The sequence below is a fragment of the Xiphias gladius genome, chromosome 6 (genome assembly GCF_016859285.1).
Source record: "Xiphias gladius isolate SHS-SW01 ecotype Sanya breed wild chromosome 6, ASM1685928v1, whole genome shotgun sequence".
Taxonomy (NCBI): domain Eukaryota; kingdom Metazoa; phylum Chordata; class Actinopteri; order Istiophoriformes; family Xiphiidae; genus Xiphias; species Xiphias gladius.
The window spans coordinates 7,145,492-7,162,414 of NC_053405.1; the positions used below are offsets into that span (position 1 = coordinate 7,145,492).

Below are 16,923 nucleotides of genomic sequence, written 5' to 3' on the forward strand. Positions count from 1 at the left end.
CATTGTCTGTGTGTCTCTCACTTTCAGGGGCCTCAAGGTCCACAGGGAAGTCCAGGACCCAGAGTAAGTATTAACCCCATAATCCCATTTCATCTTAATACTACACAAACTCTATAACAATAAGGTTCTGTGATTCTAACTTTGAAGATTTATGGATGACCTCACTTACAATTCAGTTCCGTCCACACTGATTTTTTTGTTTTGGGGTAGTGCATATAAAAACTCTGGAAACAGGACAATTTGGGATTACTTATGTGCATTCTCTGTTTTTAAATTATTTTAAATTGTTCTTTTATATATATATATATATATATATATATATACACACGCTACATTAGAAAATGCTTAGATTGAAAGACTATTCTTGTCTAAATTCACTTGGTCTGCCCAGACAAGGCAATTCTCTGGTTGCACACTCATCTCCCTACAGTATAGTTTCAACGAGCCACTGACACAGACATGATTTACTAGAAAGTGAACTGATCGCGACCACAAAGGGATCATTTTTCACTGTGTCTTTTTCTTTCTTCCCGCCTCAGGGACCCCCTGGTGCTCCAGGTCCAACAGTAAGTGCTTCATGTCAGTCGTAGACAGGCAGACACGATGATCTGGAAGGCAGGAGTCCTGTTTTGAGAGTCATATAAAAGACAGAGGATTCGGGCCACGAAATTGGAGGGAAAATTGTCCAGCTCCTGGGTTGTTGATTTTGATAATACATGCAAAAACAATCTTTGTATTTTTGTTCAGTAGCATTGACAGTGGAGATAAATGATTAGCCTTTACTGGGGCTGATAGAAACCGCCTCACATCTGTAATCTGTCATAACTTCTGGATAAAGTGTGGCTTTTTTCTATCTGAATGGCCTTTTCCTGATCAAACAGTTCTAAGAACCCAGAAAAAAAACAGCTATATCAGGTGCCTTTTTTGTTTGCTCACATTACTCGATAACTGTAGTGTTTCTGCAGAGTGATTATTCTTCCCCCCGACCGAAGTCAGGAATGTGATGGTTTATTGATGGAAGATTTACTTTACTGCTTTTCTCTGGTATTTTAGTGTAGTCTGATTCTATTAAAGTTTTCTCTATAAACTAGACGTGTATTGAAACTACCATGATTTCTCTAACCAGTGAACAGGCCCATGGATTAAAATATTTCAGTTTAATAATGAACACGATACTGAAACTGTTATGTTTTCAATTAAACTGAATATGCTGATTTTCAATCCACAGAGGCAAATGTATGATGACTCAGCAGTCTACAGTCTGTCAGACTCTAATGCTGCCCTCAGGACAGAGGTAAGACACTTAATGCTCTCAGTCAGTGTGCCGCATGTAGGCCTGCTTGGGTGGATTGTTGGATTCATGGCAGATAAATTGGCAGAGGGATGGTTGAGCAGATGAACAGACTTAAAGGTTTTTCACAAATTCTGTTTTGCACTCGTTGGTGGTATTGTAACTGTAATGAAGGCACTTTGACAGCATTGTCTTTCTTATTCTTAACCAGAGTTTCCAGAACACAGAGATGAGCCTGCCAGACCAGAATACGGAGATACTGAGGACTCTTCATTACCTGAGCAGTGTAATCGAGAGCATCAAAAAGCCTCTTGGCACAAGGGGGAACCCGGCTCGGGTCTGTAAAGATCTCCTGGACTGTCAGCACAACCTGAAAGATGGTGAGAGACTTGTCTACCTAGCACTGACAGGATGGGATGGCAGGAGTTTCATACCACGATTTTTTTGTTAGACAACCTGAGGCAAATGTAGAGGTGTACATATAACTTTTGTAAAACACTTGTTTTGCTCTCCTCGTTCCTTTCTTCCTCTGTCTTCTGTCTGAATGGGGACTTTCAGACTGGTTCTGGATCGATCCAAATCTGGGCTGTACTTTTGACGCCTTCAAGGTCTTCTGCAACTTTACTGCAGGGGGACAGACCTGTTTACATCCACTGGCCACTAATAAGGTAACACTGAAGTGGTAAAAAGATTCTGTTATCAATCCTCAAGGTGCTAGACAAAAGGAAGGGATGTTTGAACCCTGACTTTCATAAATCTTAAATAAAAAGAATCAGCGAGATAATCAAGGGTGGTATTTTCCCATGTTTTGGATACAATTTAGATAACCAGCAACTGCAACAATACTCTATATTGTATATTCTACATTTTTTCAAACATTTGAAAGGCAAGTCTTTATCATACTGTGCCACTTCTTGTGCTCTCTCTTCCGCAGATGGTGTTTGGCGTAGGGAAAGTCCAAATGAAATTTCTCCATTTATTAAGCACTGAGGCCAGCCACAGCATCACACTCCACTGCCTAAATGATCCACCTTATGTCCCGGCGGACAGCTTCAGCTCCAGCAGACCTGTACACAAAGAAAACACCACATTTCAGTTTCGTGGCTGGAACAAACAGACGTTTGAGCAAGACACACTACTTGAACCACACGTGCTACAAGATGAGTGCAAGGTAACAGGCAGGACAGAGAAGTAATTCAACAAATGTTTTCTTTAGCCTACAGGATTTCAGTACCGGCTCTCACATCTTGGGGTGTCCCAGGCATTCATAACTTTTATGGAAATGAGGGCATAAAGAGATTTAGAAAGAGCTGATTTGCAGATATTTCCACTATATAGCTCTTTCTGTGTTGTAGGAACTCCTGTTATTCAATCTTTTACGAGATATATTAACAGTTTTATCTCTTAAAAAAAATGATTTCCAACTTTTAGATTTCCAGACACACTTTGTGATATTTATGAAATGTATTTAGTAAATTATTTTTGAATTTTGGAATTTGAATCACTTGACTCATCTTTCATTGTTTTCTCTCCCTTAACCCTTCCTCTGTCAGATCCAAGATGGCAGCTGGCACCAGTCACGTTTCTTCTTCCATACTCAGGACAGTCGTCAGCTACCTATTATAGACATACAGGAATTTCCCACATCACCGCCAAACAGTCAGCGACATATAGAAATCGGTCCGGTCTGCTTCCTCTGACACCAAGGTCACCATCCTGTGACCTACTTACACAAACTACTTAAATGCAGGGCTGTTTAAAAATGGCTGCCTACCAAAGAGAAGCATGAATACAAAGCTGGAGCGAGTGTCCATGGGAGTTTGTCCTGTTCATTGGAGAGTGTTAATGGGACTTTGTGAGTGTAACAAATGCCCTACGTCCAATTGAAGGCGGAGCTATGAGGAGGAACCCGGTCTCTGTGGAACATCTAGGCCAAAAAGGCCAAAGGAGAACAGTGTATACCAATATTTATCCAATAAATGTGTAAAATATGTTTTGTTTGTTTAATTTCCAGTCAAACGGTGCTTGGGTTGGCTGTATATGGACCCATATTAGTCCCTGATCGCAGGGTAGGGCCTCAGTAAGCAGCAGCCTATCCAAACCCCAAAACTCACCCCTCCGCCTCACCCTGAACCCCCAAAACACACCCATACTATCCTACACAGGGGCCGAACCCGAAGGAGTGTGCCAGGCCTCTACATAGGAGCACTGTCTTACTAACGGTTTATATGAGTGCAATAGCATGTGGATAACGTGTGACTGCTTTAAATATTTCATTTTCCAATCAGCGGCTATATTTTACATCGTTTTCATGATATTTTTGTCTTCGGTCCTGCCCAGTCGGACCTGTTCATCTTGACAGATGGTGCTCTACCTCTACCTGCTCATTTGCTTTCTAGAATAGTTTCTAATGTCAAGTTAGTCATTTTTGCCTTTGTGTTGTATGTACCGGTTACATCAAGATTTGTTATGTTGTATAAGTACTTATGTTGATTTGGTCATTTCTAATTTATGAACCATTTTTTTTGATACACTACATATTTTTGTAGCTTTTCCTTCTATGTGGTAGGTTTTTCAGGGGAAACCTATCATTGGTGCTGCAACAAAGAATGAGTCATCAGTGAGTTTTTACATTTCCTGTGTATATATTGACAGCATACTGTATGTTTATTTATATCCTTTTTGTTTTGGTTCTGTTTTTTTGTTTTTGTTTTTTTTTTTCTTGCTCACATCACTGTATCACAGTAAATTATACTCTCAGAGAACTTATTTGGTCAACCACAAATCAGTCTAAAAAAGTATTTATGTTCTAAAGGTGTGTTTTTGTGTTTTAACACCTGTGACTTTATGCTTATCATACTGTTGTTTCACTTCATTCAGTGGTGGGTCATTGGACTGGCAGCTACAGTAGGCCAGAGTCAGAAAAAACACAAGACACAGTCATTTCATATTCTTAAGTTATATTACCTTGAACAAAATGTAATTATGTAAGGTCTGTGGCGGATAAAGTTGGATGGTAAAGTGTAAATAATAAATAAGTCTACAAACAAATAAATGGAACATTTTATCCACAAATGTTTCTGTACTTTTTTAAAAACGGTTAAAAAATCTTACGGTAAATTGGGATGAAAGAACGCTTGAATGTCAGCTTGAATTGAAATAGGCAGAATTAGTATTAAGACATATACTAATACATACAGTATATACATATAAACTGTTTCCCACTGACAAATCTATTTTAAATGGCTGACTGGCGGCCTAGAGGTTAGAGATGAAGTTTGATACCCAGTGAAATGGTTTGGACTCTTCTAAAACTAACACTGACGACTCCGCAAGTGCATTTGGTCACATTTAGTCCAAATGATCTCAATTGAGGAAATAAAATCAAATTGAGGAAAGATTTTATTTTGGCACTCTGGAAAATCAGCACAGTGAGGTCACTATTATGTGAAACGTAAATAAACAGAGGGAAACATTGGTTTTTCTCGAAGTGGATTCTTCTCCGATTCAACTCCTCTACCACAGGTTTCCTAATGTAGTCACCAACTGTTACTGATGCAGGTTACTCAAAGTGTTGGACACAGTACGGAAGAAAACTTGGTATATACACTTGATGTCGGATGAATGTCAGGTTCCTGTTATGACCCCCACCCCCACATCCACCACTATAAACTCATCCTAGATAAACATACATTAAAAAGTAGCGAGGATCTGCAGAGTTTCACAGATTTTAAACAGTTCACTGGTGCTGCTCTAGGACTCTACTAATAAACACTCCCAGGTCCAGTGCTGGAAGAAGTATTCAGATCCTTAAGTAAAAGTACCAGTAACGTAAGAATACTCCATTACAAGTTAAAGCCCTGACTGATATGTTCTTAGATATATATATATAAGATGAATCTCAGGGGTTTTGAGATGATTAATGGGAGTGGAAGGAAGAAGAAAAAACTGGGTCTTGATACACAACTCTGTTTCCAGTTTTTGGACTTTTCTCTAATCTTTGACTTTTCTGCTGATCTAATGGACCATGTTGGCTGTTGTTGTTGTGTCATAACGAAACGATGTGGTGTTAGTACTTCTTGGTGGAACTGCTAACACAGACGTCTGAAAGGTTGGTGAGGAGACACGAGCGGACGCCCAAAAATGTTGGAAAAATCACCGGTTCAGCCTTGAACAAAGCATCATATTTTATAAGCGTTATCATGTTTTTTTTTTTTAAATTATTATTATTATTATTATTATTCTAAAATCTTACTACGAAAAGTAACTAGTAACTCTACCTCTCAAATAAATGTAGAAAGTACAACCTTTCTCTCTGAAGTGTAGTGGAGTAGAAGTATAAAGTAAAATAAAATGTACAAAGCCCAAGTGAAGTAGAATCACCACAAATTTGTACTGAAGCACAGTACTTGAGTAAATGTACTTGGTTACTTTTGCACCACTTCCCGAGTCTCCGTGCGGACCACAGGGCTGTCCACACTTACAGCTACGCAGGGGTCATGGAAGCTAAAACAGAAGCTCTGTTCTTTCTGTGCTCTGCGTTTTTTATTGTTTTGGTTTTTCCAAGCGCTGCGAACATGGAATAAACATCCTCCTCGTCCTCGTCGGCTCAGTGTCATTTTTGCGCCGGACGCCGCCGCAGTTCCGACGCACCGACACCGGGGGGCGCCACCGAGAAGCTCTCCGACCGGAAGTCGTCTCCACGTGCTGCCGCCGGCCACCGGCGGAAGACGGTTTTTGTTTTGATGCCGCCGGTCAAGCCGCGACATCAAAACTGCGATGTGCTCCGCGATTCTACCAACAGCGGGGGCAATGTCAGCCGCCGACAGCCGAGCGGAAGACGGCGGGCGGGAGGAAGAGCTGAGGGGGACGAAGAGGAAGATTTCTCTCTCTGAGTGAGTAGTTTTAACAGAGCCAGGAGCAAAACTGCTGTCTCCTCTAAATAACCGCGTGTGTTGGGTCGAGGCTGGTTTAAATGACCGTAGCTAGTAGTATTTATAGCGTGTGTCCCCTTTTATAATCAAAAGCAAACACAAAACGGCCGTTAACTTTATGTGTCCACGTTAGGTAGCTACAAAGTTAGCAAGCTAATAGTTAGCTACGCACATGCCACTCACGTCGCCCCCAAAACTCACCTTTCGGTCTGTTATTACTTCCCCTTAAATCTCCCCTTTAGCCCTTTTTACGTGAACCTCGCCACACCAGGAGAACGACAGATTATAAAGCCCGGTCACAAGTGACGAACGGCTGCAGTGTGTAGGTGTAGTGTGTCGGAACGGAGCTGAATACAACTCTTGTTACAACTCTTGTTGTATTCAGCTCACGGCAGCGGAAAAGTTGTCTCACCAAAACATAAGGCACGGCAGCGGGTAACCTGTGTAATCAGAAGTGCATACATACACACTCGCCGAGCACTTCGTGAGGAACACCCGTGTATCCTGCTTGTTCGTGCCGTCACCTAATCAGCCAATCGTGTGGCAGCATTGGCCTGGCATGATTGTTGGTGCCCGAGCAGCTGATCGGAGTGTTTCCGAGACTGTCGATCTCCCGGGATTTTTCCACGCACAGCAGTCTCCGCAGTTTTTACTCAGACGGTGCCACGGTAATTCAGATAACCCCCCCTTTAATACTGGGGGTGAGCAGAAAATGAACATCTCAGAATGCGCGACGGATCCGGCCTTGGGGTGGATGGGCTACAACGGCAGCGGACAACGTCGGGTTACACTTGCGCCGCAGTGGGCAAAAATGGAGCCTGGTCTGATGAATCTGGATTCCTGCTTAGGCAGGCAGATGGTGGGGTCATAATTTTTGCAACAGCATGAAACCATGGACCCACCCTGCCCCGTATCAACAGTCCAGGCTGGTGCTGGGGGTGTAATGGTGTAGGGAATGTTTTCTTGGCAAAGTTTGGGCTCCTTAATACCAATCAGTCATGGTTTTAATTCCACAGCCTATCGAATTGATGCTGACCCTGTGCATCCCTTTATGGCCACAATCTACCATCTTCTGATGGCCACCTCCAGCAGGATAATGCACCATGTCACAGAGCAGAGGTCGTCTCAAACTGGTTTCGTGAACTTCGCTGGCCTCCCCCAGCCACCACATCTGAATCCAGCAGAACGCCTTTGGGATGTGGTAGATCGGGAGATCGGCGGCGTGAATGTGCAGCCGACAAATCTGCAGGAATGATGTGATGCCATCGTGTCAACATGGACCTGAATCTGAAAGTAAAGTTTCCAACACCGTGTGGAATCAATGCCAAGAAGAACTGAGACTCACTACTGAGAACAAAGGGAGGCCCTACCCAGTATTACCATAGTGTTCCTAATGAAGTGCTCAGTGAGTGTATATAGAGCAATTGGGGCAAATGAAGCTACTGAAACAAAGTGTAGAGTACACTGCAAACAACAATTTAAAAAAATGAAAAAAAACAACACATAACATAAAACACTCTGGAGAAAGATTTTCTGATCAGTTTGTTGAAATTTAAAATGCTGATTACACTTGGATTAAAGGACATTTTTGCCAAAGGCACCCTCTGGCACCTCCCAGAGTTCAGAGTCTCATACTGAGATGGTAAAGGGTGGAACATGTCTTTCAGGATGCTGAAGGCTTTATCTCATGTCCTGGCACTATACAGGTCACTCAGCTTCATCCGGGGCATCTTAGTTATTTGGCTGTCAATGCCAGCCATGACAGCCTGCAGTTCAGGTGACCAAACCGTGAAGACACTCAGGGTTTTGTACACAGTTTCTAAGACTGACTGACTCACTTGAAAACCGATGTAGCCATTCAGTGCAGTTCTTGAAAATATAGTCAGTATTTTCAGAAAAGTACCAGACTGTGCCAAAATATTTGAAATATTCGACAATTTCAACAAGTTGTTCGTAAAATACAACAGGCTTGGTTGTAAAAAACTTCTTCATCATTTCTTATGTCTTATCATCTTTTTATCTATTTCAGCTTTCTTATTATATTTTAATCAAGTGGGCTGTTTATTGCACTTGTTGCTGCCGTTATTTATCCTGTGCAGTTTGTCTCAGTTTAACTGTAAAACTGCTCAAAGTGTGGGTCTGCACCATGTTGACATGTTGTGTTTCCAACAGGTGTGGTGTGTGTGGGTCAGAGGAGGCAAAGTACAGGTGTCCTGCCTGTCTTACACATTCTTGCAGGTGAGATTATTGCTCTGAATTACAGGTAATAGAATTATTTTTACTGCAAAATAAAGAAAAATTAGGCCTTTATATCGATCTCCCGATTTGATTTCAATTCAAAGTCCCGAATCAGTTAATTTTGATTTGATTCATGATGATTCAGTTACATCAGATAATTACCAATGTCGCATGAAACGTTTCACAAAATTTAACTAGGGAACTTAAATTTATTGTACATTCAACAAGTGAGCAGCACAGTTGTTTCCTTGAATATTAAACTGTGTAAAATGCACGTTGTAGGCTAACGTATAAAAACATTTCCAATTTATGAAATTGTGGCCCAAGAATTTATTTTATCATCATCATCATCATTATGAATACTTTTAAAAATAAATGCTGTCCCATACAGCTATGTATGGACTGTCAGTAAAAGATGCTCAACTCATTGCAGACATCCATTTTAATGATCACTTTGGGCACAGAGAGGACAGAAACTGTGAGTCTGCTCACTAATTCATCTGCACTGTTTGTGTTGATCAGACATCTCCTTTTGATATCTGCACACAGCTGTTTGCTGGTGTTCGCTCCCCGACATGGTCGGATGGAGTCACGACAGTCTGTGTGACTCAAGTAGAATCCACACCCTGTTCACCCGACTTCCAAGGCCTCACATCTGGCAGTCAGAAATATGACAAACGCAAACAGAGGTCAAATCAGTGTCTTCAGAGTCTTTTTTTGTTTTTTTTTTTAACTCTGTCCCTCTCATAGATGCGATCTCTAGGTTCAATGCCAGATAGCCAGAGTCAGCTTACCATCCTGAGTCAACAACGTACAACGATTGACCACTGCCTGCACATAACATGTAGCATAGATGTACATGTTCACTCAGAAAAGCTGCAAATTCAAAGATCGATCTTGGGACTTTAAGAATCGATATTGGATCATTCAAATAAAAAATATTTTTTTCTGTATTTCTCTTTTGAAATACCGGATGCTTGGTCCTCTTCAGGCCTCTAAAAATCTTCCAAGTGAATCAGTCTAAGAAGCAAATTCACTCTAGTTAAACTGATCACACAAAAGTCAAAAGAGGGTGGGTTTCTGAAAATAGAGAACGGTATCGTTTCTAGTTTGTCTGAGTCCAAAGTGACGGCTTCAAATCAGCAGTCTAAAACCCAAAGATGAACGGTTTGAAAAGATATAAAACAGAGAAAAGCAGAAAATCTTCAGCTCTGAGAGGCTAAAAACAGCTAGTCTTTGTAGCATTTTAGCTTAAAAATGACAAACGATTAATTGATTATTAAAATAATTGCTGATTATTTTTCTGGTGGTTGACTGATTAACTGACTAATCTTTTCCGCTCTGTTAATATATCACTCTCTACACGGTACATAGGGGCCTACATAATGTATAATTTTATCACTACATGTTTGAATTCCATAAAGTCATTTCTTTCTCATAATAATAGATGAAGGATTTTAATTGCAAGAAACTGAGAGTGACAAAGTTGTGTAATTTGCTGGAAAATCTAGTGAACTGATCCTTTAATGTATGGGGGCATGAAAAAGATTGGGCTCCCCTGGTCAAAATTTCTGTTACTGCAAATCGTCAAGTAAGTAGCAGATGAACTGATCTTCAAAAGGCATAAAATTAAAGATGAAACATTCTTTTCAACATTTTAAGCAAGATAAGTGTATTATGATTTTGGCTTGGTCTTGGAATTTTGCACTATTCTACTGTGCAGCAACACCTGCACATATATGACATCCCTTTAGGAGTCATTAGAAGAAAACCTTTCCTGCGTCCTCACCACAAAATTCAGCATTAGAAGTTTGCCAAGGAACATCTAAAAAAGCCTGAGGCAATTTGGAAGCAAGTCCTGTGAACTGACAAAGTCAAAATAGAACTTTATGGCTGCAAAGAGCAGAAAAAAAGGGTGCAGAGTGAAAAAAGGTCTCTCCAACTGGTAAGCACAGGGGTGGATCGATCATGCTCTGGGCTTGTGTTGCAGCTAGTGGGATGGGGAACATTTCACTGCCGGAGGGAAGAATGGATTCAATTACAAAACCAGCAAATTCTGGGAGCAAACTTCTGAAAAAAAAAACCAAAAAAAAAAACCCTGTAAAGCTGAATATGAAAAGAGCATGGCTTCTACAACAGGATAATGATCCTAGACACACCTCAAAATCCACAATGGACTACCTCAAGGGGTGCAAGCGGAAGGTTTTACCGTGGACCTCGCACTCCCTTGACCCTAACCATAATTGAAAATCTGTGGATAAATCTCAAAAAAAAAAAAAAGTGCATGCAAGACGGCCCAAGAATCTCAATGAACTAGAAGCCTTTTGCAGGAAGACATGAGCGAAAATCCCCCAAACAAGAACTGAAAGACTCTTAGCTGCTACAAAAATAATTTACAAGCTGTGATAATGGACAAAGGGGGTGTTACTAAGTACTGACCATGCAGGGAGCCTAAGCATTTGTTTGGGCCTTTTCCTTTTTTGTTATTTTGAAACTGTAAAAGATGGAAATAAAAAAGTAATTTTGCTTAAAGTATCAAAGAATTGTGCCATCGCTAACTTCATGCCTTTATGAAATCAGGTCATCTTTTACTCCCTTAACTATTTACAGTAACAGAAATTTTGACCCGGGGGTGCTCAAACTTTTGCATGCGACTGTATACAGTACACTGAGATTACATTGCACCAATTTCACAACCCATATTCTTTCTATAATGTACTTGAAACCCTATTACTAAGTACGCCAGTTGTTCTATGGGCCTGTTCACTGTTGCTTTTGATTCTTTCTGTTAGCAGAAAGCTCAGTGTAGCGAATTGCAGGACTGCACAAATAGAAGAACTGCCAAGTTGCTGGAAAACTTGTATTGAATCGAAGAAAGGGAGACTTTTTCCCGCGGCTTTGGTTAAAGCCCAAACTCCCATTTGGCTGAAATGATCTTCCCCAGTTGCTTACCAACAGTCTCCCTGTGAGTCTTAAGTTATGTAATGTGAGTCAAGACAAGGATGGAATGGGTACAGGACAAACAATTGGCATATTCACCCTAACAATTTGCACTAGTCCATGACCCTGGATAATTTAGTAGCTTTGAGCATGACTGCAGGCAGATTTTTCCAGAACGAAAACGTAAGAGCCAAAACCGTTTATTGTTTCATCAGAGATAAATACTTGTTTGTGTTGTTAAAACTGGAGTGAGAGCACATGAATAAGATGAGTTGTTAGTCAGTAGATATTCCCTCGAAACTCTGCTCTGCTCTATCTGTACGATGAGATCATATGATTTCATACAAACTAAAAGCTGTCTTCCATCTGTGTCTAATGTCATTAAATAAAAACCGAATGAATAGCTCTGCTTTTTCTGATTTTAAAAAGCCATAATGACTCACATGTTTTGTTATTATATATTTTTTAAATTCTCTTCTGCATTTGTGTACAGAAATACAATATTTATACCTGATTTATTGCCGTGTTTTTTTTGTTTTTGTTTTTTTTTACTGCCTGAACCTCGCTTCGATGCATGGCCAGCAACAACATGCCACTCTAAATGCCAACAGTTCATGGCCCGTTCCTTGAATTGCGAGGAGCGCTGAAGCATTTACGATATATCCTTGAAGTTCTAAATGGCATATTAAAGGTCGTGCCTGAAAATTTCATTAAGATTCATCAGAGGGCGCTATGGGATGTCCTGCCCCGTCTCCCATTGTTGACTGTTGTTTAGGGCATCATTCGGCATTCCTTTTACATAGTTTCTACGGGTACAGTCTTTGTGTGACCCTGGCCAAATACCTGTCTCTCAGCGAGTGTCTGAAAATATTAGTCTTTCCATGCTTGGATTAAATCCCAAAGTTTTATTATTATTATTATTTTTTTTTTTTTTTAAGAAGATCTTTCAGAACTCCAATTAAAGGCACCTTTGGAATCATCATATTTGGTTTTAGTCAAAAATGCAGGTATTTAGGTCCTTTACTTAAGTAAAAGTAGTAATAAAACTCTGTTAAAATACTGTATTACAAGTCCTGCTTTCAAAATCTACGTAAATATTAGCAAAATGTATGTTATATAAGTATCAAAAGTAAAGGTACTCATGATGCAGCAGAATGGCCCATTTTATTTTTATATTATTTAGGACTAAAACAGTTGAGAGAAACTGCATCAGAGAAAATAATCTATGCAGATATCTGCTGTTTTTTAGTCTTCTATGAAATTTGACTGAATAATTTGGGATTTTTTGGCTGTTTGTCTGATGATTTGAGAAATTTGAATACGTCACCTTGGGTTTTGGGAAACAATTCATCGATTAATCGAGAAAATAACCTAAAGATTCATTGGTTATGAAAACAATTTTTAGTTGCAGTCCCAACATTGTTCTATTGTTAGATTATTTTGACTGTATCTTTACTTACGCATTAATGTGTAAACAGCACTGCAGGTGGGTGTACCCAGATGGAGTTGTCTGTCTTTTTGAACCGAGTTTAGACTCGGAGCACTCTGCTGATGTACATATGAACACTCCCTCTGCAGCAGAGTTGGCAAAAAAACCTGACAAAACTAACTGTAGCTAGTTGTAGCAGTGTTTTATTTGGATGCAAATGCCAGAGGTGATGTATTTGCAGCCATTCTGCCAACAGTTTGTTGACATGCCTGTCGTTATTTTCACCGAGTCGGAGATGTCGCCTGTGTCAGAAATTCCCGATATCTCCGACTCGGGATTACAATAACTCTTCTGTTCACGCAAAGTTTTTACGGAGTGAGCGAGCGGGGAACTGATTTCGGACACAGCTCCTGTAAAATCAGCCCCTTGTTCACTCATTCACTGCTCCCTACATATAATACTCAATGGTTTACTCAGTAACGAGCAGGGATTGTTAGCACAAAGTAGTGTATGTGCCGTGGACATTGCTTTCTTCATTCCATTGTGGGGACATTTTCAGGACACAGTGGATAAATTTACATACTTTGAATCATGTGCTCTCACTCCAGTTTTAACAACACTCACATAAAATGGAGGACAGTAACTATAGCGCACTATATAGTAAATGTGGAGTGATTTCTGACTCGGATTGTTTGTCTGGACAAACTGAAATGCCACGGAACCAAATTCCTTTAAAAAAATAAATAAAAAAACTGAAACATTACTTAACAAATGTTCTCTGTGTATATTTTCCAGCTTGCTGTGTGTGAAGAAACACAAGGAAGATTCTAAATGCAGTGGAGTCAGAGATAAAACTGCCTTCGTGACCCTCTCCCAGTTTGATGAAATGACGCTCCTCAATGGTCAGCATCCTCTTTACTCTTTCCCATGACTAAAAAACAGAAACCATTTAAGAATAAGTTTAGCAGTATTTATTCAAAAACCTTTTGGCAGACACTGTCGAATTGTAACTTTTAAGTATTATTGGACTGTCATCACTGTCAAGGGGAATTTTGAACTAACCAGTATAATGTGGGTTGTTAAGGATAATATTTTTCTCATGGGTTGCAGTAGTTTAAAGATTAAAATAGTTGATAAACAGTAACTTTGAGGGTATTTTATTAATGAGTGGTATAAAAGAAGAAATGCAACTCTTTTTATTTTTATGTGTGTTAACTGTTTGTCCTTTAACTGTACTGTAGACTACAGATTTCTGGAGGATACAGGACGATTTGCTGATGGTGCCACCAGGGACGGCCTCATCCGGGCTCCTCGTACCACTTCAAAAGTACGTCCTTGATTCATCATAGATTAGGTCATCGTCCATGCCTGATGTTGGGCAAAGTATCTTAGATGTCTGAAACAGACCATGTCAGAGTAGACTGTAATGCCTGAACAAGCGGACCTCTTATTTACGTGATCATGAATGAAATACTGTAGATTACAGTGATGATGGCCAATAGTAAGTGTTCATTTTCAGTTTATCCCAAGCCGTCAGTTTTTTTCAGTTGGTAAATCCAATTCAAGAAACAAAACTCAAAACTGGTAGGAATCCAATTTTTATATCCCCGAGGAACAAAACAGAGATTCAACAAAATAAAAAGGCATATCTGAACATACCATTCAGACACCATGAGGTGAGGTTTTCTTAAGTAGTTGTTTTATTTCATTCAAATAACAACACATGTATGTTTCTGATAAACCCTGAATTGTTTTGATATTTAACAACTAAAAACAGACGGACCTCTCTGCTTCGTTGTCACTGTTGGTCATCTGTAAGCTTCATAAAAGGACTATGTTTCATAACTGTTCATTTTCACCAAGAGCAAGAGGGGGCTGACCCAACAGGGCCATTATTTATCAAACTGCTGTAAAGAGTCAACTTAGGCGTAAAAGCGGCCTTCAGTGAAAGTCAAGGATAAGACACATTTATCAAGCAACTCACACCCACATAGGCTGAAGTCTAAGGGCGATCTATCACGCCAGTGCTCTAAGCGGGGATCGCCAATCAGACACAAGATTTTCCCTCACATGTGCCCCGTTGTTCATTCTTTAAAAAAAATCCTTACACTATACGTTTTCTGCAAAACAGTTTTGATTTTCATTTCTTAAAAAGTTCATTATTTTATTAGTTTGATATCCTTATTTTCTCCATTATCAGTAAACGTGAAAGCAGCTGCAAACTAATATATGTATGATATATAAACAGGGATGAAGCAACAGAAAAACTGGCCGAAGCAGGAGATAAAATTTAGTTGCTGGTAGATGAGGTACTGTATATCAGAAATATCAAACCATACAGAGAATTTAGTACCACATTGACACGTGTACACAATGAAAGTGCATGGAAAGTGACTTCAGGCCAAATCAGTGTCAGTGCTTTATTCTTGTTGTTTGTACCTGGGATAAGTGCAAAAAAGACCAAATGAAGTGCTAATAGTTGGCTAAAACTACCCTAACACGACCAGTTATACCTTGTACAATCCCTCTAAAAAATGTCTCAAAGAATGTGCGTGCTAACCTCTGTCTCTGTACTGCAGTCATCTAAGATTCACTCTTAAGTTACTTAGGTTAAAGAGCATTTCTAGGTCGTAAGGAATCTGATAAATAGCTTTTATTGTTAAGTTTGGGACAAGGAGTAGAAGTCAAGGATTTTTGCTCTTTATCCGTCCAAAATTTCACTCTCACCAGTTTGATAAATACTGGCCCGAAATGTCAGGCTGACATCTTTATTGGGGCAATTAATTTGCGCGATTGTCTTTAGTACGGCCCCTTTTCAGAACCAGCCCAAAAATGTCAGAGGAAGAGATGCATATGATGGGTTTTACAATAATTTGACTTACAGGAGTCATAGCAAAAATACATAAATGTCACTGATCCATAATCAGATATACATAACGAATATGAAAACAATTATAGTCACAACGTAGCTTTTCCACAGTAGAAATCAGCAAGCATCATCTAAATGTTTTCCTCTTTGTGGTTTTATTGCTTCACTTGTATAATTTAGATAATGGCTGTAGTTGTGTAATACTTACCGCTGTTGCGCCAAACCACAGACACTCATTTATGAAAGCTTCAGTGACCCTTCCAGCTTTCACCTGTACTGCTGCACGCCACAGTGACATCTGATAGCTTGGAGAGTAATGCATGTTCCTTTGTGGGATTCTCAGAGGCAGTGGGTGCTTCAGCGTTCGCAAATCAATCTAAATAATGAGATAAAGGCTTGGCACATGATGACTTTGGAGATCTGGGTTTGTTCCAGATCATTACAAGTGCAGTGATCAGTTATAGGCCCTAGACTTTAATAAATTTATTTTTACTGTCTCTTACTACCTGCCAATCTGAAGCCATGGAGCTACATGAGTGCCAGAAAGGAAAGGCACGTCCTTTCAAATTTAGATGAAGGCAGTAAGGAGAAGTTCAGATTTAATTGTTAATGAAACTTGCACATTGTGATTTATTGATGCAAAACAGATGTTTGGTATTTAGATCTATTCGGTCTTATAGAAGATGTCACATCGTCTTTGGTCCCAACAAATCTGTCCATGGCTAAGAATAGCAGCTTTCTGTCACATCCTATTTCGCTGAAGGGTTGTTTTGTCTGAAGTTTGCTGCTGGGAGATCTTTTATTAAAGTTCTGACGGCTGTTATGTTGTACTGTTCATGAATCTTGATATGTTTTCGGGCTGTTAGAAAAAAGTCTAACTTGTTCTGTACATCAACCAATACTTTTCTGTGGCACTACAATATACAGAATATTCTATGGTCATGTTGTGCATACTGTAGCAATAATTTGTTTTTTCATTTTGAAATTAATCAAATCATCTATCTATCTATTCAAATCAGTTAACTGTTTGGGCTATGAAATCGCCATTTCAATTTTCCAAAGCCCTATTGGACATATTCAAATTGTTTTTTTGTTTTGGTTGGTTTTATTATTTGTTTTTTTTTTTTTTTTTTTTTTTATTTTCAGGCCAAAACCCAAAGGTACTTAGTTTATTAACAAAGAAATATTCATAATTTAGATATTTTTTGGATGCTTCAAAATA

The 16,923-nt window shown here is 39.6% G+C and overlaps 2 protein-coding genes and 1 long non-coding RNA gene across 6 annotated transcripts in view; 2 read left to right on the top strand and 1 right to left on the bottom strand.

Moving 5' to 3' along the window:
• Window positions 1-4,336, top strand: part of LOC120790680 (collagen alpha-1(XXIV) chain) — a 95,408-nt gene extending 91,072 nt beyond the window's left edge. The window contains exons 54-60 of the mRNA XM_040128465.1: window positions 28-63; window positions 540-566; window positions 1,229-1,294; window positions 1,503-1,671; window positions 1,850-1,959; window positions 2,226-2,462; window positions 2,845-4,336. Coding sequence (XP_039984399.1) covers window positions 28-63; window positions 540-566; window positions 1,229-1,294; window positions 1,503-1,671; window positions 1,850-1,959; window positions 2,226-2,462; window positions 2,845-2,991 — 792 coding nt within the window. The 3' untranslated portion in view covers window positions 2,992-4,336. The remainder of the gene's footprint in view (window positions 1-27; window positions 64-539; window positions 567-1,228; window positions 1,295-1,502; window positions 1,672-1,849; window positions 1,960-2,225; window positions 2,463-2,844) is intronic.
• On the bottom strand, window positions 1,801-6,961 carry LOC120790682. 2 transcript variants are annotated; one of them, XR_005707573.1, is made up of 4 exons: window positions 6,692-6,961; window positions 2,797-2,908; window positions 2,195-2,358; window positions 1,801-1,915 (listed from the first exon to the last, which is right to left on the bottom strand). It is a non-coding gene; the product is annotated as an uncharacterized LOC120790682 (long non-coding RNA). The 2 variants fall into 2 exon arrangements; XR_005707574.1 differs by having other exon boundaries at window positions 6,638-6,961.
• znhit6 (zinc finger HIT-type containing 6) overlaps window positions 5,984-16,923 on the top strand; it is a 35,207-nt gene continuing 24,267 nt past the window's right edge. Inside the window, exons 1-4 of one of the 3 annotated variants that reach the window (XM_040128467.1) lie at window positions 5,984-6,186; window positions 8,398-8,463; window positions 13,628-13,734; window positions 14,074-14,159. In XM_040128467.1, the coding sequence (XP_039984401.1) occupies window positions 6,071-6,186; window positions 8,398-8,463; window positions 13,628-13,734; window positions 14,074-14,159 (375 nt within the window). In that variant the 5' untranslated portion in view covers window positions 5,984-6,070. Of the gene's footprint in view, window positions 6,187-6,801; window positions 6,894-8,397; window positions 8,464-13,627; window positions 13,735-14,073; window positions 14,160-16,923 lie in introns of those variants that run through there. The other 2 variants (XM_040128466.1, XM_040128469.1) reach the window with 2 other exon arrangements.